This window comes from Camelus dromedarius, chromosome 5 (genome assembly GCF_036321535.1).
Source record: "Camelus dromedarius isolate mCamDro1 chromosome 5, mCamDro1.pat, whole genome shotgun sequence".
Taxonomy (NCBI): Eukaryota; Metazoa; Chordata; class Mammalia; order Artiodactyla; family Camelidae; genus Camelus; species Camelus dromedarius.
The window spans coordinates 21,297,151-21,323,832 of record NC_087440.1 but is presented as its reverse complement, the minus strand read 5'-3'; the positions used below and the strand labels follow the sequence as shown (position 1 = coordinate 21,323,832).

The 26,682-nt window shown below is 40.6% G+C and overlaps 1 protein-coding gene across 1 annotated transcript in view; it reads right to left on the bottom strand.

Moving 5' to 3' along the window:
* Positions 1–26,193, bottom strand: part of VPS39 (VPS39 subunit of HOPS complex) — a 39,476-nt gene extending 13,283 nt beyond the window's left edge. The window contains exons 1-11 of the mRNA XM_031453246.2: positions 25,967–26,193; positions 18,896–18,961; positions 13,105–13,169; positions 12,764–12,806; positions 11,421–11,515; positions 10,404–10,502; positions 9,866–9,958; positions 8,741–8,924; positions 5,310–5,430; positions 5,077–5,197; positions 2,112–2,241 (exon numbers count right to left, since the gene is read on the bottom strand). Coding sequence (XP_031309106.1) covers positions 2,112–2,241; positions 5,077–5,197; positions 5,310–5,430; positions 8,741–8,924; positions 9,866–9,958; positions 10,404–10,502; positions 11,421–11,515; positions 12,764–12,806; positions 13,105–13,169; positions 18,896–18,961; positions 25,967–26,039 — 1,090 coding nt within the window. The 5' untranslated portion in view covers positions 26,040–26,193. The remainder of the gene's footprint in view (positions 1–2,111; positions 2,242–5,076; positions 5,198–5,309; positions 5,431–8,740; positions 8,925–9,865; positions 9,959–10,403; positions 10,503–11,420; positions 11,516–12,763; positions 12,807–13,104; positions 13,170–18,895; positions 18,962–25,966) is intronic.
* Between the last annotated feature and the right edge of the window lie 489 nt (positions 26,194–26,682).

Here is a 26,682-nt window from a genome sequence, read left to right as displayed (position 1 = left end):
ATAGAAGCACCTAAATATATAAAGCAAATATGAACAGATATAAAGGAAGAAATTAACAGTAATACAATAATAGTAGGGGACTTTAATATCCCATTGACATCAGTGGATAGATCATCCAGACAGAATCAATAAGGAAACATTGACCTTAAATAAGACATTAGCCCAAATGCACTTGATATAAAGAATATTCCATCCAAAATCTGCAGAAGAGACATTCTTTTCAAATGTATAAGTAACATCCTTCAGGGCAGATTGCATGCTAGGCCACAAAACAAATTCAAGTTTGAAATTATATCTAGCATCTTTTCTGACCTGGCGTTTTTGGATTACTGATTCAATTTCATTACTAGTAATCAGTCTGTTCAGATTTTATATTTCTTCCTTATTCAGTCTTAGACAATTGTATGTTTCTAGGAATTTATTCATTTCTTCTGGGTTTCCCAATTTACTGGTATATAATTGTCCATAGTAGTCTCATGATTGATTGTATTTCTGTGGTATTGGCTGTAACTTCGCCTCTTTCATTTCTGATTTTATTTATTTGGGCCCTTCCTCTTTTTATCTTGATGAGTCTGGCAAACAGTTTATCAATTTTGTTTATCCTTCCAAAGAACCAGCTCTTACTTCCGTTGATCTTTTCTGGTTCTCCCCGCCCTTGGCCACTATTTCATTTATTTATGCTCTAGTTTATACTACTTCCTTCCTTCTAGTAACTTTGGGCTTTGTTTTCTTTTCCTGGTTCTTTCAGATGTAAAGTTAGATGATTTATTTGAGATTTTTCTTATTTTCTGAGTTAAGTCTGCATTGCTATGAACTTCCCTCTTAGAACTGCTTTTGTTGTGTCCCCTATATTTTAGAAAGTTGTGTTTCCATTTTTGCTTTTCTGCAAGATATTTTAATTCTGTCTTTGATTTCTTAATTGACCCATTGGTTGTTTAGTACCATGTTGCTTAGTCTCCATGTATTCGTGTTTTTTCTAGTTCTCTTCCTGTAATTGGCTTCTAAGTTTCATACTTTTGCAACTCAACATCAAAAAACCCCCAAAGAACCCAATTAAAAAATGGGCACAGGACCTGAAGAAACATTTTTCCAAAGAAGACATACAGATGGCCAACAAACACATGAAAAGACACTCAACATCACTCATCATCAGGGAAATGCTAATCCCCATTAATTAAATGCTGTCCCCCATTAATTTTGTAGGTTCCTCCACCTGCCATTCCCCTAATATTCAAATAAACCATGCTTAATTTAACCAGATACTGCTTAAATTACCCAGAATTGATCTCCCTTGCTCACAACAAAGAACCTTAACTGATACAGGGAGTTACCACAGATCTTGATTGGCCAATGTCAAGGGAAGGTGGGAAAAAGGCAAAACAAAAAAGAAAGAGTCAAACCAAGTATATATAGACTGATCTAAATTAAGTAAAAGTGGAATATACCCAAATGAAAAATTTAATACTAATAATACCAGCAAACACCTGGCATTCATTAAGTACCACACATTGTTCTAAGCACTTTAAACTGCACAGCAACACTATGAGATGAGTAGTATTATTCCCCCTGTTTTGCAGAGGAGAGAACTGAAGCACAGAGAGGTTCAGTAACTCTGCCTGAGGTTAAGCAGTCTGACTTCCGAGTACCAGCTCCTCACCACAATGCTCTAATGTCCAGAGAGTTTTTAGGACACTGAGTTTTTAGGACACTTTTGGAAAGGCTTTGCAGCACTGCCCTACTCAAAATGGCCTACTGTTGAATCCTACTAAGCTCAGGTCACTGACTTCTGTCCAGAAAAGGATTCAATAATGACTAGATCAAATGTACATGTGTTGACTTGAATGCCTTTCTGTCACCTTCCTCTAATGACAGGGGCAAACCGTCCTGGAAAACAGGAAATCTGAATTCACGGGTGAAACCAGAATGATAAGACGAGGACTGTAACTCTGTAGCCACATGGCCACCCACGGGATCCTGCTAGGTGTGAGGATCAATTTAGATGAGTATAAACATTCCCCGTTCTCAGAAGTCTGGTATCATTTCTCCCTGTCCTTTCCAGTTTCCCTTCCCTTGACTTAGTTTCTTATCCCAACACCATACACACTTGTTACCTGTGCCAAGCTTAGCAAAGACCTGCATGGACTCATCAAAACGCTTCTGGCAAAAGAGGTTGAAGGCATACAAGTTCTTGATGTGATGTATCTGTTGCTGCTTTTCACTGTCAGAATCATCTTTCATTTCCTAATAAGAGAGCAAAACAGGTAGAAGCTCACTCACTCAATAAATATTTATTCAGTATATATTAGGATTTAGATAATATCCGAGGACATGCATGTACCAAAGTGTGCAAAGCGGTCACATGGCATCTGCCCTCACAGACTACCCTTACATTCTAATCATAGGACTGATAAGTAACAATTAAAATACAACAAGCTTTCTACAAAATACCTGACCAACACTCCTGAAAACTGTCAAGGTCATGAAAAACAAGTTAAGATTAAGACATTGTCATAGACACAGATTAAGGATTTGTGACAGCTAAATACAATGTGATTTCTGGATTTGAACTTGAAACAGAAAAATGCACATTAATGGGAAAACTGGCGAAATCCGAATCAAGTCTAGAGTTTAGTTTAAAAACAAAAAAATCACACAGAACAGGGTGAGTGGTGACAGAAGTACATGGTGGGGGTATTCAGTCTAGTCTGAATAGTGGGTCCAGGAAGGCTTCCAGGAGGAATGTAAACTGAGACACAAAGGATGAGCTGGAGTTAGCCTGTCCCGGCAGGGGACAGACAGGAGGGGCCCAGAGGCCAGCACATGCGCCAGGCCCTAAAATGGCAGCGAGAGAGCACGGTGTGCTCAAGAAATGAAAGACATTTCACATAGCTGGCACAGTTGAGAAGGGTCCTGTTGAAGGTAAAAGCCAAATTAATACAGCTACTTATTATCTCTGTTTCTTCCTTTAACTATTTTTCCCCCTTAACATCTTTTTATGCCAATCTTTACCACATTTAATTTCTTCCTTCAAAATGTCTCTCAGTGTTTTCCCTTCCTTTCTTTTCCTTTTCCATTGCTGTCACCCTAGTCTGGACCATCATCAGCACATGGTCGCACCTGGGCTAAGTTCTCTTGCTTGGTGCTTTACAGGCTCTCAGAGCCTGGCCTTCTGATCTGGGTTATTCCCAGACGTTCAAGCCACACCCTCCATGCCAGTCAAGATGGGCTCCAAGCGTCCTGGAAATACTTGTCTCCACACTTGTTTTCACTTCTTTAACTTCCTCGAGCTCTGTAACTCTCCCCATTTCCTGCTCCTGCTCTTACTTACACTTAAAGGGTCCAAACTTAGGATGTCTTTTCCAGCCCAATTCCAAAGTTTAGTAGGGAATTGCCCTCTGAAAGTTTCATGTATGTTCTCTGATTTATTTAAATAAAAGATAGGTCCCTGAAGAGCTAAGATGATATCAAGCAAGCTTCTTTCATCACAGAGCAGAATACCTGGTGAGTACAAGCACAGAAAAGAGAAGGGAAAATGGAAACCCACTTCCATCTTCCTTACAGACGATTAAAGAGACAACCTACAGGAGGAGGATCCCTGAAAAGACCCAAGACCTTCCTGTTAAGAAAAAAATATACTAAAAAAGCTATGTGCTACATACTACTCTTTTTATAAAGTTCAAAAACTACATACATATTCAGGCACACAAATATATGTAAACGATTTAACAAAAATTTTTGAAGGGCATGATAAACACAACAGTTAGGGTAATGGCTGTGTCTGGAGGGTAGGCAGAGGGATACGATGGGGAGGAACATGGAGGCTATATAAGTTATTTTGGGGGGCAGGAGGTGGGTTCATGGGGATTCATTATTTTTAAAATGAAAATAAAATAATTTAGAGCAACAGATGAGTTGGGGGAAAAAGTAAGATGCTGAAATTTAATGCCCCAAGAAAGAAACAGTCTTTATGGGAGATTAAATGTGTCTAACCATTAAGACTGGATTTGGGGGGAGAGGGTACAGCTCAGTGATAGAGTGCATACTTAGCATGCAAGAGGTCCTGGCTTCAATCCCAAGAACCTCCATTAAAATAAACAAATAACAAAAGCCTAATTACCCTCCCCTCAAAATTAAAAAAAAAATAAATAAATAAAGACTGGATTTTTATTCCAAATCTAGAACTTAAACATCTAAAATACACGTTGCTCTTTGGAAGTTTCTACCATATATGATTATAAACATTTGTATTCTAGAATTTGTGACCACTGTTTTTCTTTCAGAAATAATTTATAAGATACTCTAAAAACTTTTCCTACTATTATCTTCTTAAAAATCTCTTTTACCAAATTGGCAGTGTCTGGTTTAATGACTAAGTGAGGCTCGGAATGACTTGTTTCGTAAAATCAAATCCACCCTTTACAGGTGACAGTAATCACCACGGGGGATGTTTAGAAGACCAAGACAGGACTCAAAAGTCAATCTCCAAGAAGTGTGTTGGCAATGGGAGCATCACTGAAAAAGAGCACGGTCACTACTTTGCTGTGAGTAACACCCCATGCAAATGTTCAAGGAGAGTGACAGTCGTAAGAGAGCAGCCCTGCTGACTGCAGCAGGGCTTAAGGTGGGTTCAGAATACCTAAAAAAGGCCTGCTTTTCCAAGCACAGGAGCCTACTGGGGAAAGGGATTTTGGAAAGCCCTTAAGTTGGTGCATTCAACCAAACTGTAATCTTGACATTTATGATTGTCATTTTAATGTCTGTATTGTCTTTCATTTTTCCAGGTCATACTATATCTATTCAATTATTTTATTGTCCTATTAATTCTATGAAATATTATTATTATAATTGGCACTCATTCTACATTTGACAGACAAGCAAACTGAGAAAGGGAAATCACTTAAGAGTGACACAGATATTTTATGGCAGGGTCAGATCCAGAATCCAAGCCCCCTGACTTTCAGCTTTGTGCTTACTCCTCCAGTCGAAACTAAATATGAATGTTTAAACCCAAATCACCTGCTTTGGAGAATAATGAGGAAGGCAAATTTACTCCCGGATCTCAAACACAAGACTTACTGCAAGCTGCAGAGCCAATTCAAACTGCTTGTCCTGGAGAAGCTGCTGGATTTGGGTTGCCATGGGGACTGGAATGAGTCTCCAAACAAAATGGTTGCTGGCCACATAGATAATGTTTGATCTGGAGACAGGAGTAAGAGGATTAGCAAAAGAGGACGGGCTTCATGATGACACAGATGACTTTAGAGTTTTGGAATAATATGGCAGCTACAGTAAAGAAAACAATCCCTTACCCTCCCGAGGTAATGAAACGAGGCCTTTGCAATTCAATGCTCTGGACCAGGAGCCTTGGCTCAAATGTTCGGATCTCCACATATCGAGGCAACACTGCAATGATGTAGGGAGGCTGGTGCTCTGTGCAAGAGAGAACATCTTGAGTTGTGGTTCTGGTCTAAGGCTTTAGGTTTATGGACTGTTTCAGCTTCTCATTTCTAAGCTGCATTTTGGATCTCCAAATAGTCCACTAGTCAAATACCAAGCCAGGATCCTACACTGTGATATACAAAGAAAAAAAATGTTTGTCTCAGTGATGCTCAGAGAAATCTCTTGCACAGAAAGGATGCAACCAGCTTTGCTCAGAGGGACCTGATCTCACTCCTACTGTTTCCCTGCAAGAACTGGGTGAAAGCGTCACTGGCTTCTTTCTCATCAGTCACAGAGCCAGGCCAAAGGCCTGCTGCAGCTGCCCCTAACAACACGTCAGTGGGAGAGCAAGGTCACGTAACTTCTTTCATTCCTTTAGGAAGGCAAGAGGAGGGCAACTTCTTTTTTCCCCAAAACTTATGCTAAAGAAAGAGATCCACACATCTGGCCAAGGCTGTTTCTGCTTGAGATTTTCACAGAGAAAAGATGCAAAGCTCCACCTGATGCTCCACAGTTCACAGAGAAGGCAGCTGGATGGCATTCTCAGTGTAGCCATTTTTTACCACTTATATGTGGTATCTAGAGTGTCAGATTCATAGACACAGAAAGTAGAATGGTGGCTGCCAAGGGCTAGGGGGAGGGGAAAATGGGTTGTTGTTTAATAGGTTAGAGTTTGTTTGGCAAAATTAAAAAGTTCTGAAATCTGCTGCACGACAATGTGAATATACATAACACTACTGAACTATATACTTAAAAATGGTTAAGGTGACAGATTTTATGTTACGTGTTTTTTTATGACAACTAAAAATAAAATTTTTTAAAAGGTAAAAAAAATTAGTAAAAAATGAACCACTAGATGGCATAATTACCATATAAAAATTTAACCTCAAAGAATATATGCATAAGAATAGTTTCTTAGTGTGGCTAACTTGCTATAAATTTATTTTCCTTGTTACTTATTTTCTGATAAAGTTTTCCATATTATATCTGCAATATTTATATTCTAAATGAATAATCTGATAAAATTTCAAAGCCAGAAGGGAACTCAGAAATGAGGAAACGAGACCTAAAGATACTTTCATCAATCTGAATGCTGTTAATTGTTATCATAGTGGTGTTTTTCATTTTACCAAAAATTAAAATTAAGCAGCATGTTGTTTCGTATTGGATTCTTTTCTTTTTATGCTGGCCTCATTTTAAAAAGCTATTCCAATTTTCTTTCATGTTAATTTGTATAAATACATAAAATTTCTCTGTCCTTTTTTAATCTGGCCCATTTTCATAAGATCTCACTTAATAAAAGAAGTAATCTAGAATAGAAACCCTTCTTGGTGGTCACATCTTATCATTTGTTCAGTCTCCCCAGCTCTTTGACAACAGAGATGGTCTGGGTCTCTGTGTCTTCAAACTTGGCAGTGTGGCCGATAAATGGCTGACAGTGACCGCGACTGACTACTCAGCAAGCACTTACTAGGAGGCTATGATGTTTCAGGCACTACTCAACGTGGACCAAGACTGGAGCCCAGAGCTCCTGGAGCTCCTACACGAGGAGAGGGGACTGACAATGCACCACAGCCAGTGGGACAGTGCAGCTGCCATGACGGAGAAACCTGAAAGGGCAGTGGAAGCACCAGGGGGAAGTGACTAATCCTGCCTGCAGGTCAGAGGAGACCTCAGAGAGGAAGTGCCACTGAACGGGGCCTTGTCACTCAAGCAGGACACTGCTGGGCAAAGAAAGGAAAAGGCAACAGCACTGACGAAGGCACAGTGATGAGGGGTCCTTTGCAAATGATGGGCACCTGGCTGAAGGAGTGACGAGGGGAGCAGAAACATCAACCAAGTTAAAAGGTGGCCCATCCTAAGAAGTTTACGCTTCTTCCTGTCAGATGGTGATTCTCCCACCCGCCTCAGAAAGAACTTCCTCTCCCTCAGTATGTTAAGGCACAGAAATGTTTTTGGGAAACATGGCCAAAGGTGCCGGGCACTAGCAAAGCTTTTAAAACAGGAACTGTTACGCTGGGGAATCAGAAAGCTAATTCCAGTGCCCCGCATCTTCACCTCATCTGCCGTGGTTCCTCTTCCGAAGGGAAAACAAGGGTCCCTAGAACATCACAAAGCCTCTTGTGAAGCTCTTAGCTTCCCCAAACCTGTTAATATACATCATCTTGAGTGGTGTAAAATACGGTCATTTTGATTTATCTTCCTTCTGGTCTGTTCATCTCTAAACACCACCAGAATAATCACCCTAGAATATGATGCTTTTATCAATTTTACCACTTAGGATCTGCTGGCCTCTCAGACCTTCACATGGGCCTCTAACAACCAACCCTGCCCGTATTCCTCTGTTATCCAGACCGCCTGTTTCAGCCAGGTCAGTCTCTGGAATGCCTGCCCTCTCACAATCAGCACGTCTTCCGTATTTCTGCTCACTGTTCAACTATTCTTTCTGCCTAGAAAGAAAGAAATTTTTCTTCAAGCCAGATCCTAAATTCCCTGCCTGATCTAGTCCAATCTTAATGAAACTTCTTACTGATGTATTGAACAATGTACTTCCCCTTTCTAAACTAGAAAATCTTAACTCTTCTGATTTAACACCTTAAGCAGTGCCTTGTTTCACCTCTTTTTCCAAGATGTAATGCTCGTCTCCCAAGCTACGGCCCTTAAAGACAGCATGTCTGCAGCCCCCTCCACAGCAGTAACTATTATGAAAATGCTCACTCTTCCAATTGAAAATGAATTGCTGCGAGCGTGCTCACACACTCCCAGGCAATACCATCGCAGAGAGCTGAGAGCCTGTGGCAGGCGGAGGAGCAGAAACAGCTAACGAGTAGGACAGAGACTGACACGTGAATGCAGTCTGTGCTGCTAAGCTACAAAAACAAGAGCAGCGACAACCACCACATCACAAACCTTCTGATGCTGAGTTACACGTATTAGAGGACCAACCAAAGAATTTCCACTAATTTCCAAATGTAGTCTGTTTGGCAGAGGACACAACAGAACAATTTAAAAGGAGGTAAAAGAAAAGGAACTAAGAGGTAAAAATAGCAGTAGACAATCACTTCCTAAAATGTACAGTTCTGTTTATATTTCTTCCCCTCTGGGACGAAACCTAACTTCCTACAAAAACCAGAATATCCCATTTTTAATGACCCTCAAACACTCATCTATTTACAAGAAAAGAAACAGAGCGGATGACAGTGTATCTGCAGTCTGCAAAAGCTAAGAATGGGTTCCGTTCTGCCACGGGGGGTGCACAACCCCCACCCAAAGTGGGAAACAGCAGCTATGGCGGTCTCACCCATGGCCACCGGGATGTCTGTCCAGTTCAGGGCACACTTCTGCGTGCAGACCCCCTCCTCATTGAGCACCACTGTGAGATCATCCTGACCCACGGCTACTTTTCCATCTGCCAGAGGGGCAACCAAGGGTTCCAGCTGTTTTCCTGTTGGAAAGAGCTCTTTGATGGACCCCTTTCCATCCACCTACAGGAAGACACAAAGTAAGTCACCCAGCATTCTCCAGCCACAGGCATGAACATAGATGGTCTGAAAAATCAAATTAAAACCCCAAACCTACAAAAGCCAGTAACATTCCTTGTCTGGCATAAAGAAATACTGAGTTTGTTAGGAGAAATTTTGTAATCACAATGTAGATGCTGATCAAATTAGGCTATCCCAAGAATATAATTATAGAACAAATATATTAACTAGTTAAACAATAAACAGGTAACACAGCAGGGAGGTGGGAGGTGGGGAGAAAAACTTCTAGAATTGCCAAGTCTGGGGATCATGAAAGGTGTATGAAGCTAAGAAATTTATACTACTTGATAAAATGAATGGCATACCAACCTTTTCTACATACAGTATACACACTATAGGGAAAAAACCCAATGTCATGGATATTTCCCACTTAGGTTAGGAGAAAAAAAGCCAGTTATAAAGTATAATATTTTTGTAAACAGGGCAGAAGTCCATCAGCAAAAAGTTAACAGTGATAACTTGAGTGGGGGGGTTTATGGATGACTTGTACTTCTTTTATTTTCCTTATCTATATTTTCTATAATAAAATAGATGGCTTTTGAAATTAAAAAAACAGGGGGGTGGGCATAGCTCAATGGTAGAGCACATGATTTGCATGCACAAGGTCCTGGGTTCAATCCCCAGTACCTCCATTAAAATAATAATAATAATAATAATAATAATAATAATAATTTTTATAATGATATACTAAGATTTTGAGGGGCAGGAAACTCAAAGTCTTAACTTAATATCACGATTAGTATATAATTCCTGAGCACTTAAGACTCAAGATAGCAGCCCATGATAATGCTCTTGACCTGCAGTTCAGAAGCACATTATCATCTCCCCAGGTAAATTCATAATCATCTTCCCCAAGATGACATTTGCAAAATAATAAGTTTTACCCTTATTAGGTAGTAGTCTCTCTTGAAACCCACACAGATAGAGTTTTCACACCATGCCATGGATTTGGGTACATCTGGTACACTAAAGTCCCCCTGAAGAAAGAGAACAAGAGTTCAGCTGGAAAGATGTTAAGGCAAAAAAAAAAGACCTTCCTGTTATTCTACCCCAACTCTGTAAAATCACCCTCACCCTCATCTGAATATAATCCTATTAGCACAAGGCCAGGAAGCCACCCATAATAAAAATAGAAGTCACCTGTGAACTGGACAAGGTGCATTCATAAAAGGTTTTCACCCTCTTTGATATAAATCAACCTATATAGATGTAGAATTTGTCACCCCTGCCTCTGCAGGCCCGGACACTTTGACAGGTGGGCATGGATAACCCTCAGGTACTCAAGCAGAGCATTCATCTGGGGAGAACTCCAAGACTGGGGTCCTGAGCTTCACAAGAACTGAACAGGAAGTCTTTCAAGCTATGGGTCAACTTAGCAGCAGCTCCCACCCAACCCATGGACCAGGTAACCGTGGACTTTACCTGCAATTCATGAAATTCCCTGTCTTTCCAGAAATAGAGCTGCAGCTTCTTTTTCACGGCAACACACATCCGCAACACCTCCTCACCAGTCTCTGTGTGCTGGGAAGAGACGCCCAGAGCGAATGAGGATGTGCATATGGTGACGCCGTAACTGAGTGACAAGTGAATTAAGGATGTTCTACCTTGAAATGGCCACTGATCTGAACACCCCCCCCCAATACAAAGTCACACTGCCAGACAAGCTGAGCCCAAGTACACCACTCTCTAAGATGTACTCAGAAACAAGAGGCTGAGGAGCACTTCCTTCCCAAGGGCCGTCAGTCAGAGGCCCCGGCCCCAGCAATCCCATGGACATTCGTAATTCAGACAGGAGAACCTACATAACGGCTTCCTCCCTTTTTTCTTAAATGTTTCTTGTTCATGGCTGTCAATACATGCAGGGTCAGGGATCAGCCTGTGTCAGTGACAGCAAGCCCACGTTTAATGCTTTAAAGGAGTGGGGGGACAGAAAGTGCCCAACCGATGCAGCGTCAATGTAGACCACAAATATGAAAAAGGGATCAAAGCTGAGCAGAGGGGTGGGGTAGATCTTGAAGGACGATGAATTGGCAAAAATCAGGAGAAATGTCTTTTCTGAATAGGAAAACTGCCTAAAGACAAAGACCACAATGACATGTTTAGAACAAGAGTCAGTTTAATGTCCTATTGCTGTGTTCAGGTACTGTTAACAGTCTCGATTTCCCACTAACGGTTTGTCCACGGCAAGGGCTTCCATCTTTGGTTAGCTGCCTCCTGAAAGACGGCTGTCCGGTGCTCTAATTAGCACACACACACAAAATGCAAGTGCTTCAACTTCAGGTCATATACTAAGGGGGAAACTTCTCTAATACAATCTAAAATCAAATACTCTCTTCAGAGTCTCTGCTGAGTCTGGATATCAATCTTATCCTTCCCATCTAATGGTAGGAAAGATGTAGATCAAAGCACAAAGTCAGATTTCACCTTGCCCACACTTACCTGGAGGTCACATGTGAACAGTGATGCTCCCTTTGCCTTAGAAACCGTAGTGATTTGTTGAAATGTCAACAGGTCATGGACATAAATATTATTTTCTGTTTGGAAGGAGATAAAACACTACTATAAATGATCACAGTTTTCTAGTACAGCTACCTTTAAGACAAAACAAAACAAAACAAAACAAAAAACTGTAACAACCAGAAGAAGCAAATGGCAAATGTCGGCTGGAGAAGAAAATGGATCTTCAGCTTCACTAACAATGATTTATGCTGGTCCATCACCAGCACACGACACTTAAGGTCACTTAGTCTTTGAAACTTGGATATTTTGTTCCTTTAAATTTGGGCTGGCTCAACTAAAGGAGCTCTTTCACTTCCAAAGAGCACTCTTACACTCTGTCTTTCTCCCAAGTCTGGATTGTGATGCAATATTTTTACAAGAAATTCCTTTCAGAGCTACTTACATTAAGAGGCTCCAATAAGAGAAAGGAAACTTCCTGTGGATTTTGTAAAAAACCCAAAGCAAGGATTTCTTTTCTAGCAAAGCAAGCACAATAATTTCACGAGGGCCTCTTATCTAGTCTTAGCTACTTTAAATGTTCCTGTCGACTAGAAACTAAGTTTAAAATGATTCTACCATTTGGGTCCTGGGCTGAACAGCACAGAGCATGAGGCAAGTTTCTAGTCCTTCTGCCTGTCAGGAAAAGGCCTCACTGGCTGCCTTCCATGAAACGATGGCTTTTGAAACAAACAGGTCCTAAATAGTGTGGCCCTGATCTGTCTCTCACCGGCTCTTGCCACTCTCCCCCACATATCCTAAGTCTGGCCAGATCTCAGGGCCTTTGCTGAGGCTGGTCCCGCTGCCTACAATGCTCTGCCTACCTCTCTCTTCCCTCTGAAATCCTAGACATCCACTAGACAATGTTGTCCCTCCCACTACTAAGATCCCACAACATTTTTTATAAATTTCCATTGTAACTTATTACACTGCTAACACGATTACTTTCTGTCATTTTGGTCTTCACAATCAGAACCTAAGTTTCAAAGACAGAAACCTTGTCTCATTCAACTTGGTATCCCCAGTGTCTAGAGTAGAGCTCAAGAGATATTGGCTCAATTATTGAATGAATGAATGAATGAATGGGGTGATACTTCTTGGAAAACAGAGCTCAAGTTTATGGGGGATGCTGGTGCCTTTATTACCTGTGTACCCTGCTGTACCTGGTTTGGAATCTGTCAGTTACATTGTTAAGTAACAACTATCAACTTAACCATGAAAGGGTTAATCAGGTCATAGCTTTTGCTTTTTGACATATGAAATACAAATGCAACTTCTTTTCTTACCTAACAAGCTGACCAGGATCTTAAACTGGGAAACCACATGGATCTGGAAAATAGCAAATCATTAGACTCAAACACTTCTGACAAGATTTAGCCAACATCCATTTACCTACAATACTAAAAAGGGACTAAAAGCCTACGTCAATGACAGGGATCTGACTTATATTTATGTGCTCATGAAAGAGGATCTTAGGTATGTGATGGGTGGACAGAGATCCCTGAATAAATGGGAGGCAGAGAGCAGAGGAGTCAAAGATAAATAAGTAACGTTACCAAAGTTATTGGCTTTGACAGGGGTCTCATAAAAGTCAAATATTCTTGTAGAGGCCACCATCACTGCCTACCTGCTGAATCTTTTTGGAGAAGTTCTTATTGGATTTCTCTAGTGTCACTTCAAACCTGTTGCAACCTATGGGAAAGAAACAAGCAGTCACATTTCCAAACACAGGAATTTATAAAAAAATAACTACAACAAAAAAAAGCTGCTCCATCTGGCTCTCCTACATGAATCTAAAGAATTCCTAAAAGGTTATAAGCTGGAAATCTAAAGTACCCAGCTGTCTTTACTGAGTACAGTAAGTTGCTTTCAACTCCAACTTTAGAACAGAGGGTTTCATGCACCTTCACTCGGCATTAGCATAAAGGACCACACCACAGAAGTTTACCGAAGCTGCAAGGTACTGGTGAGGACTTTATCCTACCGAATAGTACCTTGGCAGGGTATTCACAGAAGAAGAGTGTAAAAAGTAACAGTCAAATATAGGACCCCCAAGCAATGAAACCCAGCCGAAAGCATCCTTAGATCTAGACAGACTGACTAAATCCCAGCAGCTACCCTATGTCCTGCATCACAGGACAGGGCAAACACTCAACACCATCGCCAGAGCTAAAGCAATTTAATGCAGCTACACTTACTGCCACTCTCAGGTGATGCTACATCTGCTGACACTGTTACAAAGAAGGGGAAGAAAGTTATAGACCATAAAAACAGGTGAAGCCAGTCTTGCTGGACAAAAATATTTAGCATCAAAAGTCACCAAAGAGTCAAAGAAAATAATTATCATAGTAATAACAGCATCATTAACTGAGCAATAACTAAGTGCCAGGTTCTGTTATATATATCTTCTGCAACCTCACAACCACCCCAAGAAGTAGGTATTATTGTTCCACTTTCATAGCTGACAGACCTGACGGGTCAAGCAGCCAGTGAGAGAGCCCAGAGGCCAACTCCGTCAAGCCTGTGTGCTGAGCCCACACCCTGCTACCTGCCTCCCAGCTCAGGGAGACACTGCTCACACCGCTGACCGTGGGATGTTGCCCACAGCTAGTGGTGCCCCTCCCTGCCCCAGGTATGATGCTGGAGATCCTTTGCGGCAGCCACAAGGGCCCATGCCACCGAAGCTGCTTTTACTTCCTCCCCTTGTCACTCAGATGCGATGAAGACAGGACCCTGAAGCAGTGAGAGATTTAGAAACCTGCCCTGTATTATACCATTATATCTCACCAGAAAAAAAAAATTAGTCATTACTACTTGATAAAGAGTTCTGTATTTGAAAAGGACTTTATTACCTCTAACAATTCTCTTTTTGTTTTTGTTGCTTTTTTGCTGGGGGAGGGGTGAGTAATTAGGTTTATTTCTTTTTTAACGGAGGTACAGGGGATTGAACCCAGGACCTCGTGCATGCTAAACGCATTTCTCCACAATTCTCTTTGTAAGCAGAATTATCTAGGGTAGAGATTCTTATACTTTTCGGTCTCAGGACCCCTTCATAACCTTAAAAATTTCTGAGGACCAATACTTTTACATGGATTATAGCTACCAATGTTTACCATTTTAGAAATTAAAACTGAGGAATTTTAAAAACATGAATTAACTGATTTAAACCTAATAGTAATTAGCTCATTCCATGTTAGCATACATATTTTTATGAATAATAACTATCTTCCCAAATTAAAAAAAAGTACTGTTTTATATTTTTGTAAATCGCTAATGCCTGGCTTAATAGAAGACAGCTGAACCTCACATCTGCTTCTGCATTTAATCTGTTTTGACAGGTTGTTTGGTTGAAGCATATGACAAAAATCTGTCCTCACACAGACATTCAGCTGGAAAAGGGAGGAAGAGTTTAATAGCTTTTTCATATAATTGTGGATCTTCTTTGATGCTATACCAAAACCTGACAAATGGAGTTTCTTGCAATCTGGAATCTGAAACATATTAATGAACTTCTCTGTTAAATTAAAGTCCATTGGTCTACTTTACACTTTGAATGGATCTCTCATTCATGCTTGATTTAGAAACTTCATGCATTGGAAAATACTGGTTCATATAGTTATGCAGATTTTCCAAATGCTGACACATTTTGTTATAGGACTCAAAAAAAAAAAATCATTCTCATTATCACCCCAATCTCATGAGAAAAATCATTAAGTACTGAGAAGCTGTCAAGCTCCTGGGAGTGGATGCAATTTTTCCACAATTCTAATTTTCCCTTCAAAGCTGTGCCTTTATCGTTAGTAACAAATACTGCCAGTTGTTTTCTTCGAAGCAACAGGCTCTCTTTGTTCATTTTTAAGAAGACATCTACGGAACAGCCAAATGGTCTGAAAACCAGCAAAAATGATGCTCCATGAAATAAGTGGTCAGTTCAGCTCATAACTCAATCACAGGAGTACTTCTCGGAGACATAGCCACTATGCTTCGAATCCTGCACACGGCAGAAGTGGTTTGTGTACTGCCATTGTATCACAGAGACTATTTAAAAGAGGTGTTTTCAAAGGTCTAGATATAATAAAATTAATACTTTTTACTGCCTCACAAAGAACATTCTTAAGTGAAACTGGCTTTAAAAAACAAAAGCACTGTGAGTACACACTGGGCAAAAATAGACTGCTAGTACAGTGTGGAGCCAGTAAGTTTGCTGACCACTGTCTTGAACTTGTGCTAAGCGACAATAGTTTTAGCTACTTTATTTTACATGTCAGTGAAAAAGCAATAATGATTTAGTGTTACTGTGAACTTTGTTTTGACATTGTGGATCCTCTGAAAGATCTTGGGGACTTCCTGGGATCTCGAAACTGTCGACTGAAAAAAAAAAAGCACAGCCTAAAAGTCGAGAATTATGTCGTATTCTGAGGACTTGCTGAGGACTTGCTCCTGGGAGGCAGCCTCTCAGACAGCTCTAAAGGACTGCTAAGAGGTAAAGGAGGAGCCAGGGTATATAGGAGTTCAAACAAACAAAAAAACAGGTAGTGGAACTACAAAAGATTACTGCTATTTAAGAAAAACAGACACCCCAAGTTAATGAATTTAGCGATTTTCTATGTATGGGAAGATGTAAGAGTCTGGGCTGATTGAAATCATTCCTTTGATAAATACCTTATCTAAGGCCAGTGTCCTGTTTTTCTCCATCCTGAATCCCCTCAGGTGCATGGTCAGGGTATTGCAGTGGCTGTTTACTGATACAGCAGGTGACATTTTCATTCACAAGATCATACTTTGAGAACTACTGATCTAGGGTAGGGCATTGCTGAAGTAAACATAAAGTTGTCAAGACCTCAGATGAGAAGTAATCTAACACTTCTCTAAGATACGAGTAGACTGAAGCCTACAGAATTGGTATGCTAAACAAGTTACTTTATTACAGTAGTTAGCATTTGATGTCACAAAGAATCGATTATTGGGATAAGAATATTAGGCTCTCTTATCTCCCTGTCTTACACATCATCTGAGCCCACAGCAGACAGTTAAAACAGTTATGGAATGCTGAATAAAATCCAAGGAAGGCTTAATTTTTAAATTACAGACTGGGTTGATGTCACAGAATACAAATATTTTGGCTCTGAGAACTAAAAATTTAAAGCAATGGCTAGCAAAGTATCACCTGTTGGTCAAATTCAGCCTTCCACATGTTTTTGTAAATAAAGCTTTATTGGAACACAGCCACATCCATTTATTTACATATTGTCTATGGTTGCTTTTTTGCTATTTGCAGAGTAGAATAGTCATGACAGAGATTTTATGACCTGCAAAGCCTAAAATATTTACTATGTGTGTAAGCGATAAGGTAGGGGGTCCCTGGAGAAAGAATCAGGCATGGCTTTCTTGGCACAAAAGAAACCACTTTGAGTGTAAGCCATTTTGTGGTCTAAGCCTGGCCACAAATGCTCGTCCTTGAATAGGTCTCAGTAATAACGATCTTCAGGGAACAAAAGAACAAACCTGTTATCAGGCAAGAGAAGAAACAAAGCAAAGATAACAAATTAGGTGTCAATACTCCCAGTTCCATTTCAACGGTAGAGATTAGCCTCGCTTTAAAAAATTTTTTTTTAATTGTGCATAATTAAAAACCCCCTCAACCACCAGATCAGATCAACTGGAACCTAAGGGATGATGATGTTGACCTTTTCTGACCCTCGTGACTTCAGTCACCTAAAGCTTGGACTCTGTGACTGCTTAAGCCCCTTCATGAATATGCATGGGGAGTCTAGCTTAAAATCTCCCCAATTTTGCTGTTCAGGGAGAACTGTTTTGAGAAAGATCCCCAGTGTTCTCCTCACTTGCCACAGGTAATAAATCCTTCCTTCTCCCACTCTTTGCCTTGGTTGTATCTTTTGGCTCAACACCCTCCAAGAAGCGAAGCCAGTTTTTGGGTAACATTTGGTCCTTCTTTTGGAACAAGTTGGCTGACTTCTGAGTTAAAGGAAAGTTGAAAACCTTAAAAATGAAATAAACCCTGCTTTCATCTTCTGGTTTCTCACCATAAAACCTGACCTTCCTCCTTCCCTAGTGCACCAGTGAAGGGTAGCAGAATATGGCCCCCCAGACGTGCTACTCTGGCCTAAGGATCATTTTAAACTGAAGGTAACTGAGAAGAAGGAAATCTAAGAAAAGTTCTCTCCTCTCCCCCATCTGCCTAAGAGCAAGACATAAATTTATAAAGGTACCTCCCCTCCCCTCTCTACCAAGGACAACACTGAATCAATTTAGAGACCTTTATCAGCACCAAAGGAATCTACATAACAAACTTATCTACAATTAGTTCCCCAGTACATTTGCCTTCCTGTAATTTGCCATCCTAGAAACTCAAAGTCCTTTTCCTTTGTTTTGTTGCTTCTGTGATGTACAGGTCCCCATTCAATCAACCTAAAATGGGTAGAGTAAAAAAGAATTTTCTTCCTCCCTTACACCAGTGAGCTGCTCTTCTCCCCCAATATGTTACCCTTACTACCAGTTCCAAAGAGCAGGCTTTGTCAGTACCATTTACTATGGGAAGTTACCGATTAGCTATTTACTGCTGAAAGCCATACATTTTGTTTTTTCTCATATAGCCAAATAATGACAATTTCAGATGGTTGAACCTACTCTGGCATTAACAGCCCATTTCTATAGTTATGTAGCTCCAGGATATAATACCCAAACACATTAATTTTCCGTAAGGAGAGCACAGAAATAAAATCAGGAAGAGGGAGTGAGGGACTTTTTTCCCCACTAGAGAATATTCTAACAGAACAAACTTCAAATACTTTTAGCTATCATTCTACATTTTTACTGACAAAGTAACATTTGCTTAAAGCTCTAGTTTTCAAAGTCCTTGCATCTGACACCAAACAATTTTGTAAGACACTTTATAGAAAGGAAACTGACACTGGAAAGGACCTAGTCACAGTCACATGGCCAAAGAGAAGTAAAGCCTGACTCAAACCCAGTCCTCTCTGTCCTAGTCTACCCATTAGAGGTTAGAGGTTAACAAGATCTTTACAATCAATGGCTCCTAATTTCTTTTCCTACTACCACACCATTTATATGAGAATTTTATTCCCATCAGGAATATTTATTATCTCTGGCATGAGTCTCCAAGAAGTAAGAAGGGAAAAACACCCAGCTCCACCTCCCAGAGGGGGATGAGGAATTATAGTCTAGAAAACAAACAAACAAGCGAACAAACAACCAAAAAAACCCTGGAGATGCTCACAAGTTTCTCCCCACTTTCCCACTGCACTACCACCAATCCCAATCACTCCTTTAATGGTCTAGGAATCACTGGTTGAACAGTTGTATACCAGACTAGCAAAAGTTTTTTTTATATGAACAGTAAGCCACTTCTTACTGGGTTCTGGAAAGTTGCCACTTACCAACATCCTTTCTAATCCTATAAAGAAGAAGATGTCCTTGTTTTGTTCCAACAAGCAGCCATTCCTCTGGAAAAGAAAAGGTCAATCAGCTTTAGTGAGACCCTATTTCTTTAGCTCGGGCTTATAATCAGAAATCAAAGGGTTAAGAAAATGAGTTGCTTTTGATAGCCAAGGTGTTTTGCAAAACTAAGGAATGTTTATATTCAAGCAATGTTTGAGAATCAACCAATGGAAAAAACATTTATTGAACTAGGAGGAGAGACATATTAGAGAATGGAAAATGTCCCTGGCTTCCTTGTTTCAAAATTTAACTGATCAAAAATGTGAGGGAAGTTTATAAAATCATAAAATGGACAGTATAAACATGAAACTAGGGATATAATGTCAGAAATAACAGTTAAAGCCTTTGAAGCTTTAACGATGTTACTTTAGGAAAAACAAGAAGCGTCTCAGCACATTAAGCTTACAGAATTCACGATCTCAAAAGATGATCTAACAGATTAATAAGTGTTGACAAAGATACGAAGAAACTGGAACCCTCGTACATTGTTGGCAGGAATATAAAATGGTGCAGCATTCTGAAAAATAGTCTAATAGTTCCTCAAGAGATTAAACCAACATTGTATCACTTAGTAATACCACCCATGGATATTGGCATGATAGAAAGGAAAACCTACATCCACACAGAAACTTGTACGTAAATGTTCACAGCAGTATTATTCACCATAGTCAAACGTGGATACAACCTAAATATCCATCAACTGATGAATGGATACACAAAATGTGGCACATCCATACAATGCAGTATTAGACAGCCATTAAAAGGAATGAAGGGCTGATATATGCTACGCTAGGGATGGAACTGACAATATTATGCTAAATGAAAGAAGCCAGACAAAAAAGGTTACAAATGGCATGATTCTATTCTATTAATGTCCAGAATGGGCAAATCTATAGACAGAAAGATCAGTGGTTGCCCTGGGCTGGAGGGCTTGGGGGAAAAGAAACAGGATTTCTATTTAGGGTGATGAGAATATTATAAAATTGACTGTGGCAATACTTGCACAATTCTGTGACTGTTCTAAAAACCACTGAATTGTACAGTTTAAAATAGGTGAATTCTATGGTATATGAATTACATCTCAATAAAGCTCTTATTAAAAAAAAAAGAGAGAGATAGTTTAGGATGGTGGTTCTTAAACTTTGGTGTCTATTAGAATTATTTGAGGGTTCGTTAAAAGATTGCTAGGCCTGGCTCTCAGTTTCTGATTCAGTAGGTCTGGAAATGGGCCTGGGAACCTGAATTTCTAACAAGTTCCCAGGTGATGCTAATGCTGTTCGTTTAGAGAGCATTTTGGAAGACATTGGTCTAGGCTAAAAGTAAAAAGGTTCTGAAAGGACTTACATAACTACCCTGACAGACTTACATTAAATCATTCAGGGAAGTTAAGCATGTACAGACACTTCCTCAGCTTTTTGATATTGTAACATAAACGTCACTCATTCCCTTCCTAAACTCTTGATCCTTTCTAAAATAAAATATTGGCTAATGATATAAATAGACAAACTTTATTGAGCATACACTGTGTTTAAGGAAATGCTAAGCACTTATGTTATTTCACAAATCCTCACAACTATCCTTTTAAGTATGGCCTTTTCTTAAATACCCATTTTATAGATGAGGAAGTTGAGGCCCAGAGGATTAAGTTAACTTGTCCAGAGTCATGTAGGTAGTAAGATATGTAGAGCAGAGTAGGATTCCAATCCCAATCTGTCTGACCCTTAACCACAAGCTATGATGCACTTACTAACACATTCCATCTCAAAAGAATGGGTGTTGGCCAGAGGCTGTCTGAAAGGCAATGGTTATGTTTCTAAGAACAGGTCAGGAGCCACACCAGGAACATTTCTTCAGGTTGATGCCCTTAATCTTCCTTTTGTGTTTTAAAAAGAGAGTGACTCTGTCTCCTTTTGTGTTTTAAAGTAAAGGTAGGACACAAAAAGTATGACACTGTGTGCTCTCAATAACATAAATGGAAATCAGAAATAATACTAGCTCTAAAGGAAGGCTGGAGACTTAAACTGGAGCAAAACACGGGGAAAAAAATACAGTGCATCATGCTTGCTTTGCAAAAGATACTATGTTTAGAACTTTACTTATAGATACCACTGTATCGAGCAACTGATAAAATTAAAGTTGATTTCAGGACACTCATTGATATTTCAGATATATATAAAATGAAGTGGGAAAAAATTTTTAATTCATTCATAACATACATAAAAATCTATAACCAAAAGACCAACATAATGTTGACCATCTTCCCCATCCTTCCTCTTCACCCTGACATACAATCCCTTGCCAGTTCCTGTTTTTCTTTACCCCTTTTAACAGCCTCATCTCCCAACCAGGTCTGCAAGGCCCATCAATTTTATCTCTGCAAGGTACCTGACAACAGCCCTCTCCCGGAGAGTCTCTTCAGGGACCCCTGCGATGGACATGGCTGGTCTCACTCACTCTGTGTGTCCTTCCATGTTTGCTATCGGTTACCTGAGAGCATCTCTCCGATGCCATCACACTGGGGCTTAAAAAGTCCTCATGAAGCTGCACTACCCCAATACGAAGTCCAACTCCTCAGCATGACTTTCAAGAGTCTACTTTTCATTTTTATTGAAATGTTTATTTGCCAATAGACGTTTCTTATCAAATAGCTACTCTATTGGTCATAAAATGGAATCAGATAAATTCACTGAAAAAAATTTTTAATATTCTTTTTTTTCCCTTTTTTTGGGGGGGGTGGTAATTGGGTTTATTTATCTTTTAGTGGAGATACTGGGGATTGAACCCAGGACCTTGTGCATGCTAAGTGTACACTCTACCACTGAACTATGCCCTTCCCTACTAATTCACTAAAATTGAAAAAAAATTTTTTTAACTGAAATTTGACCGTTCTCAAGCATCCATTTGGAGAAGCTGAGGAAAATTCATTTATCAAATATGCAGAGTATTGCAACAACTTTTTTTTAACTAGTAAAAGCACCACACACATACTCATATATAATCCTCAAACTCGTAAGGAAAAACAGTGCAGCATCCAGATGTAATAATGGCACAGAACTTTGATTACAGAAGTCAGCTAGGGGGCAGGTGGCCAGAGGCCCTGACCCACGCTGGTCCATGCACGTTCTGGGACATGTTATAACACATGCAAAACACAGAAAATGAGAAACCTGCAGAGCTGGCCCAGCACGGGGTAGACAGTCCCTTTTGAGACTCAACACTGCACATCAGAAAGTGGAATGCACTACACAAACGGGCAACATACACAAAAACAAAAGAGGGTCAGCCCTAGAAAATTCCTGATGGCCGAATCCTGAGACACAAGGTTGGACTTGATTCCTCCTGGGAAGTTAGGTGGAACCCTCTTGCCCACAATTACCCTAATGAAGCTCCATCCAACAGTGCAACCCAGTCCAAACGCATGTGATAAACAACCACCGCTGAACATGGCAGAGTCCACAGGCAAACACGGTAGTGGTCATTTCCCTTCTTTGGGCCCCAGGCCAAAGAACATTGTTTCTCAAAGCATTAGCCCCTGATTAGCTGCATCAGAATCACTGGGATTTATTAAAAGTGCTCATTCCTGAGCCCTGCTCCCAGAGACTCTGATGCAATGATTCTGCAGTGGTGCCCTGAAATCTGCATTTTTAAATTTAATTTTTTTAATTACATGAGACATTCAGAGTACCAAAGCTAAAACAATGAGAAGTCTAGCTTCCATCCTTGTCCACTCCACCCTGTTCTCTTCCTTCTCCTACAGATAACCGTATTAATCATTTTAATTTAGTTTTCCATCATTTCCTTGGGAAATATAAGTAAAAATCATTGTGTATACACACATATACACACACATCCATTCATTTTTTTATAGCCTCTGAATATACATTAAAGTTTGAGAACCAGGCTCTAGAATCAGACATGATTTACTGGACATGTGACCTCTGAAAAACTACTTAAATTTTCAGATTCTTCCTTTGCATAATGGAGTTATTATTTCATAAATGCTTAATACAAATTAGTACTCTATAATGGAAGCCATTACTATTACTATTAATTAAACAAATATTTAATAAGTATCCATTATGAGTCAGGAACTGTTCTAGGTACTGCAAATAAAGCAATGTACAAAACAGTTACTGCTCTGAAGGAATTTATATTCTAATACAGAATGAGAGACAATAATAACATACAAAACAGCATTAGGTGGCAATCCGTGCTAAGAAGATAAGGCTGAGTAAAAGAGTAGCACATTGGTGGATGTGGCATTTTCCTTCATGTAGAATAGTTAGAGGTCTTGCTGATTTATGTGACATCTCAGCGGAGACCTGAATGAAATGAGAAATGAGCCATGTAATATAGAGGATGAGAGAGTACCAGGCAGAAGAAACAGGAAGTGCAAAGGCCCTGAGGTAGTTACGTGCTTTATGTGTTCACGGAACAAGGAAGACCATGTGACTAGTACCAGAAAGGAGCATAGGGTAAGAGCATAGGAGATAAAGTCAGCAAAGTAACCAGAGGCTTGATCATGACAGGTGCCGCAAATCGTGGTAAGGACTTTGGAACTTATAGTTGTGATGTGAAGCTACTGGGGGAATTTGAGCAGAGGAGGGATGTGACCTGGTCATTTTCAAAGGATCGCTCAACCTCTGTATGGATAAAATACTGCAAATGGCACAATGGCAAACCCAGGGACATCAGTCAGAAGACTACTACAGTAATTCAGATGTGAGAGAACTGTGTGTCAACAGTAGTGATAGTGGAGATGGAGAGAAGAGACTGGGCTGCAGATTTTTTTGGGAGGTGGAGCAGACAACATTTGCTGATGGATTGGCTGTGGCTGTATAAGAGAAGTCTAGAATAATTCCAAGGCCGTTGGCCTTAGTCAGATGGGTAAGCAGAAATGCCATTTGCTGGATGTAGGATATAGCGGGACAGGCATGTTGTGAAATCAAGAACTGTTTTGGCCACGCTACCAGATATCCAGGTGAGGATGCTAAAGAGGCAGCTGGATTCTACAACTCTGGAGTGTAGGGAGAAATCATCATCACCACCATTATCATCAATAACTTCCTCATTTCCATTTTCCAGGAGATGGGTTATGGTGGTTCTATGACATCTTCCAGCTCAAATATTATTTGGCCCTCCAGAATCCTGGAAGTTCCTGGATGAACTTTCCACCTAAAGTCACGGTGGAGACAGAAGGGATAACAACTAGAAATAGCAATATTTATTGCTGCTAAAGTCTGAAAATGAAGCAGTTTTGAGACAGGAGATGGTAAATGGCCTCTTGTAGCTCATACCAGTCACAGCATCCTAGGAGGCAATGGGCATTTCTCCTGTTTGGCTCGAGATCATGCAGGCTGAAAACTACCTACCATTTCAAAACTGTGCTCCTGGAAAGCACAGGTACAGGGTATCTCTACTGTGATAAAGTGGAGTTGGTGAGACAGACTGAGACATGTACTACTAGTCCCAGAGGGTATCAAAGTCAAGGATCCTGACAAGCTAAGTAAAGTGTGGTAAGCAGCTGCATCCATCCTTTTCAGAAGCATATGTTCTAGGCTGAGTGGAATAGCCCTTCTCCACGTTCCCATATCAGGAAGCCTGTCTCTAGTATCACTAATCTTGTGTTATAATCTGTTCATATTTCTTTGTCTGCCACTGTATCCTAGGAGCAAAGGCACTGTTTGTTATTCATCCTTATATTCCTGTCTTTAGGAGAGACTAGTCCATGCAGGCACTTAATACATACCTGATGAAGAAACAGGGGAATAAGCTTTGTGCTGAGTATCAGGTCTTCCATTTTTATCAATTTCTTTTTTTTCTCCTCTATTTATTTTTAATTTTCACTGACAGCATTTAATGACAGAAAATGGAGGTATTTTTGAGATATCAGAGGAAGCAGGAATCTCTCCTTAACCCAAAGGACTAGGACAGCCTTCTGTGGAGGTGTGACTTTATAGAGGCCCAGAGCTGCTAAAAGAGGAGAGGCCCACATTAACAAGATTTGAAGTGAAAGCACCTTATGGAAGAGGATGTGATGAACTCTGACTGGGTGGCACTGTCCACAGATGATGAATAAGATGCTGGTTACCACCAAGATTCCACCAGGCCCATCATGTGTACCTAGCTCAGTATAAGATCTGATTAAAGGTTCTGAGCCACATTTTTATGGTCTTTGATTTCTAGGATCTGGACATTAACAGGAAAGACTAAAAATTACTTCTGTTTGGTCTTTGGTAATCAGACACAAACATTCATAGAAAGAAGCATAATGTTCATAGTTAGGAGTCAAGGTTTATTCCAGAAACCATTTGTATTTTAGGCACAGAAGAGATGCCTGACCCTGCTTTCTGCACTGGCCAATCCCAAGAGGATCCTGCAAGTTTTTATGGGTTAGGTTTCATGACAGACTGGAATGATGCTCTTCTACCTACAAGAGTCCAGTAACTTGTGCACTTTGACTATAAGGCAATCAAACACTTGGCTAGATTAAGAGTGGAGAGTAACAAGTTAGCTACAGTAATGAGAAGAAAGCGATGAGTAGACACTAAGGGAGAAAAGACATAGGTGTTAACTTGTTCTCTGCAAAACAACAACAATAAAAACGCCAAAAAACAAAAAAACAAAACAGTGTTGTCTTTCACCTGGAAAACAACACAATGGCCTGGACAAGTGCAAGCCTCTGGAAGGCTGAGAACTTCGCACTGCTTTATCCCCTCAAACTAAAGACTGCTTTGAGATTGAAATGAGCCAAAGCTGAGCACAATTAATAAGGAAAGCTCCACCTCCAACTCCGGGCAGGTGTACGTCCCTAAAATGCCTGGGTCCCCGGGGATCGCCCAAACATCCCCACCACCCTCACTGTCAACAATGTTCTGCCCTTCCTCATCTCAGTCCCCTTGTCCCACCAGACTCCAGACAGCCAGACGCCCGTCCACTTCCCTAGCCTCCTGAAAGGTCCCAGCCGCTCCCGCGCTGACCCAGCCTGGCCTCTCGGCCCCTCGCCTCACCCCAGGCGGCCAGACAGTCGATCTGCAGAGGCAGCTTTTCTAGGATTGGCACCGGCTCGAAGGCGTCGTGCATGGCGGCGAGCGGAGTGGCCGCCGCAATCTCACCGGGACTGCTGGGTCGGGTGCTGGGCAGCAATCAAGCCAAAGAAAGAGCCCGGACCCCCTGCTACAGGCCCTTCGGCAATAGAGCCATCATCAACACGGGACTTCCTGCAGATCCAAGCCCGCCCCTTCCGCAGCCGAAGCCCCGCCCCTTCCGCCCCAGCTTCTAGTGCACACTCCAGGAGCTTCTTGGTGCCTGTATCCCCAGCTCATCCTGTACGCTTCTCCATCGTTAAATCCGAGTAGCCACTGGCGGAAAAAGGATTTTAATCTTACAACCGTCTTAGGCAGCGTAGCATAGAGAAGAATTCAGGCTTTGGCGTTAGACCTGGGATGGAGATCTGCCATTTAGGAAATTAGCCAATTAGCTGTAATGTTCAAGAAATTTAATCTCTAGAAATTTTAAGTTTCCTTAACTGCAAAATGATCTATCATTTTTTAACCTACTTAGGGTTGTGAGCACTTAGCAATGCCTGACACACTCTAAGCTCTCAATAAAAGGTAGTTTTAGTATTACCATTATAAGCCCAACTAGTTCAAGTTTCTTACCCTTATAAAAGTTATTTTAGGACAGTGATTCTCAAAGTGTGGTCTCTAGAACAGCACCATCAGCA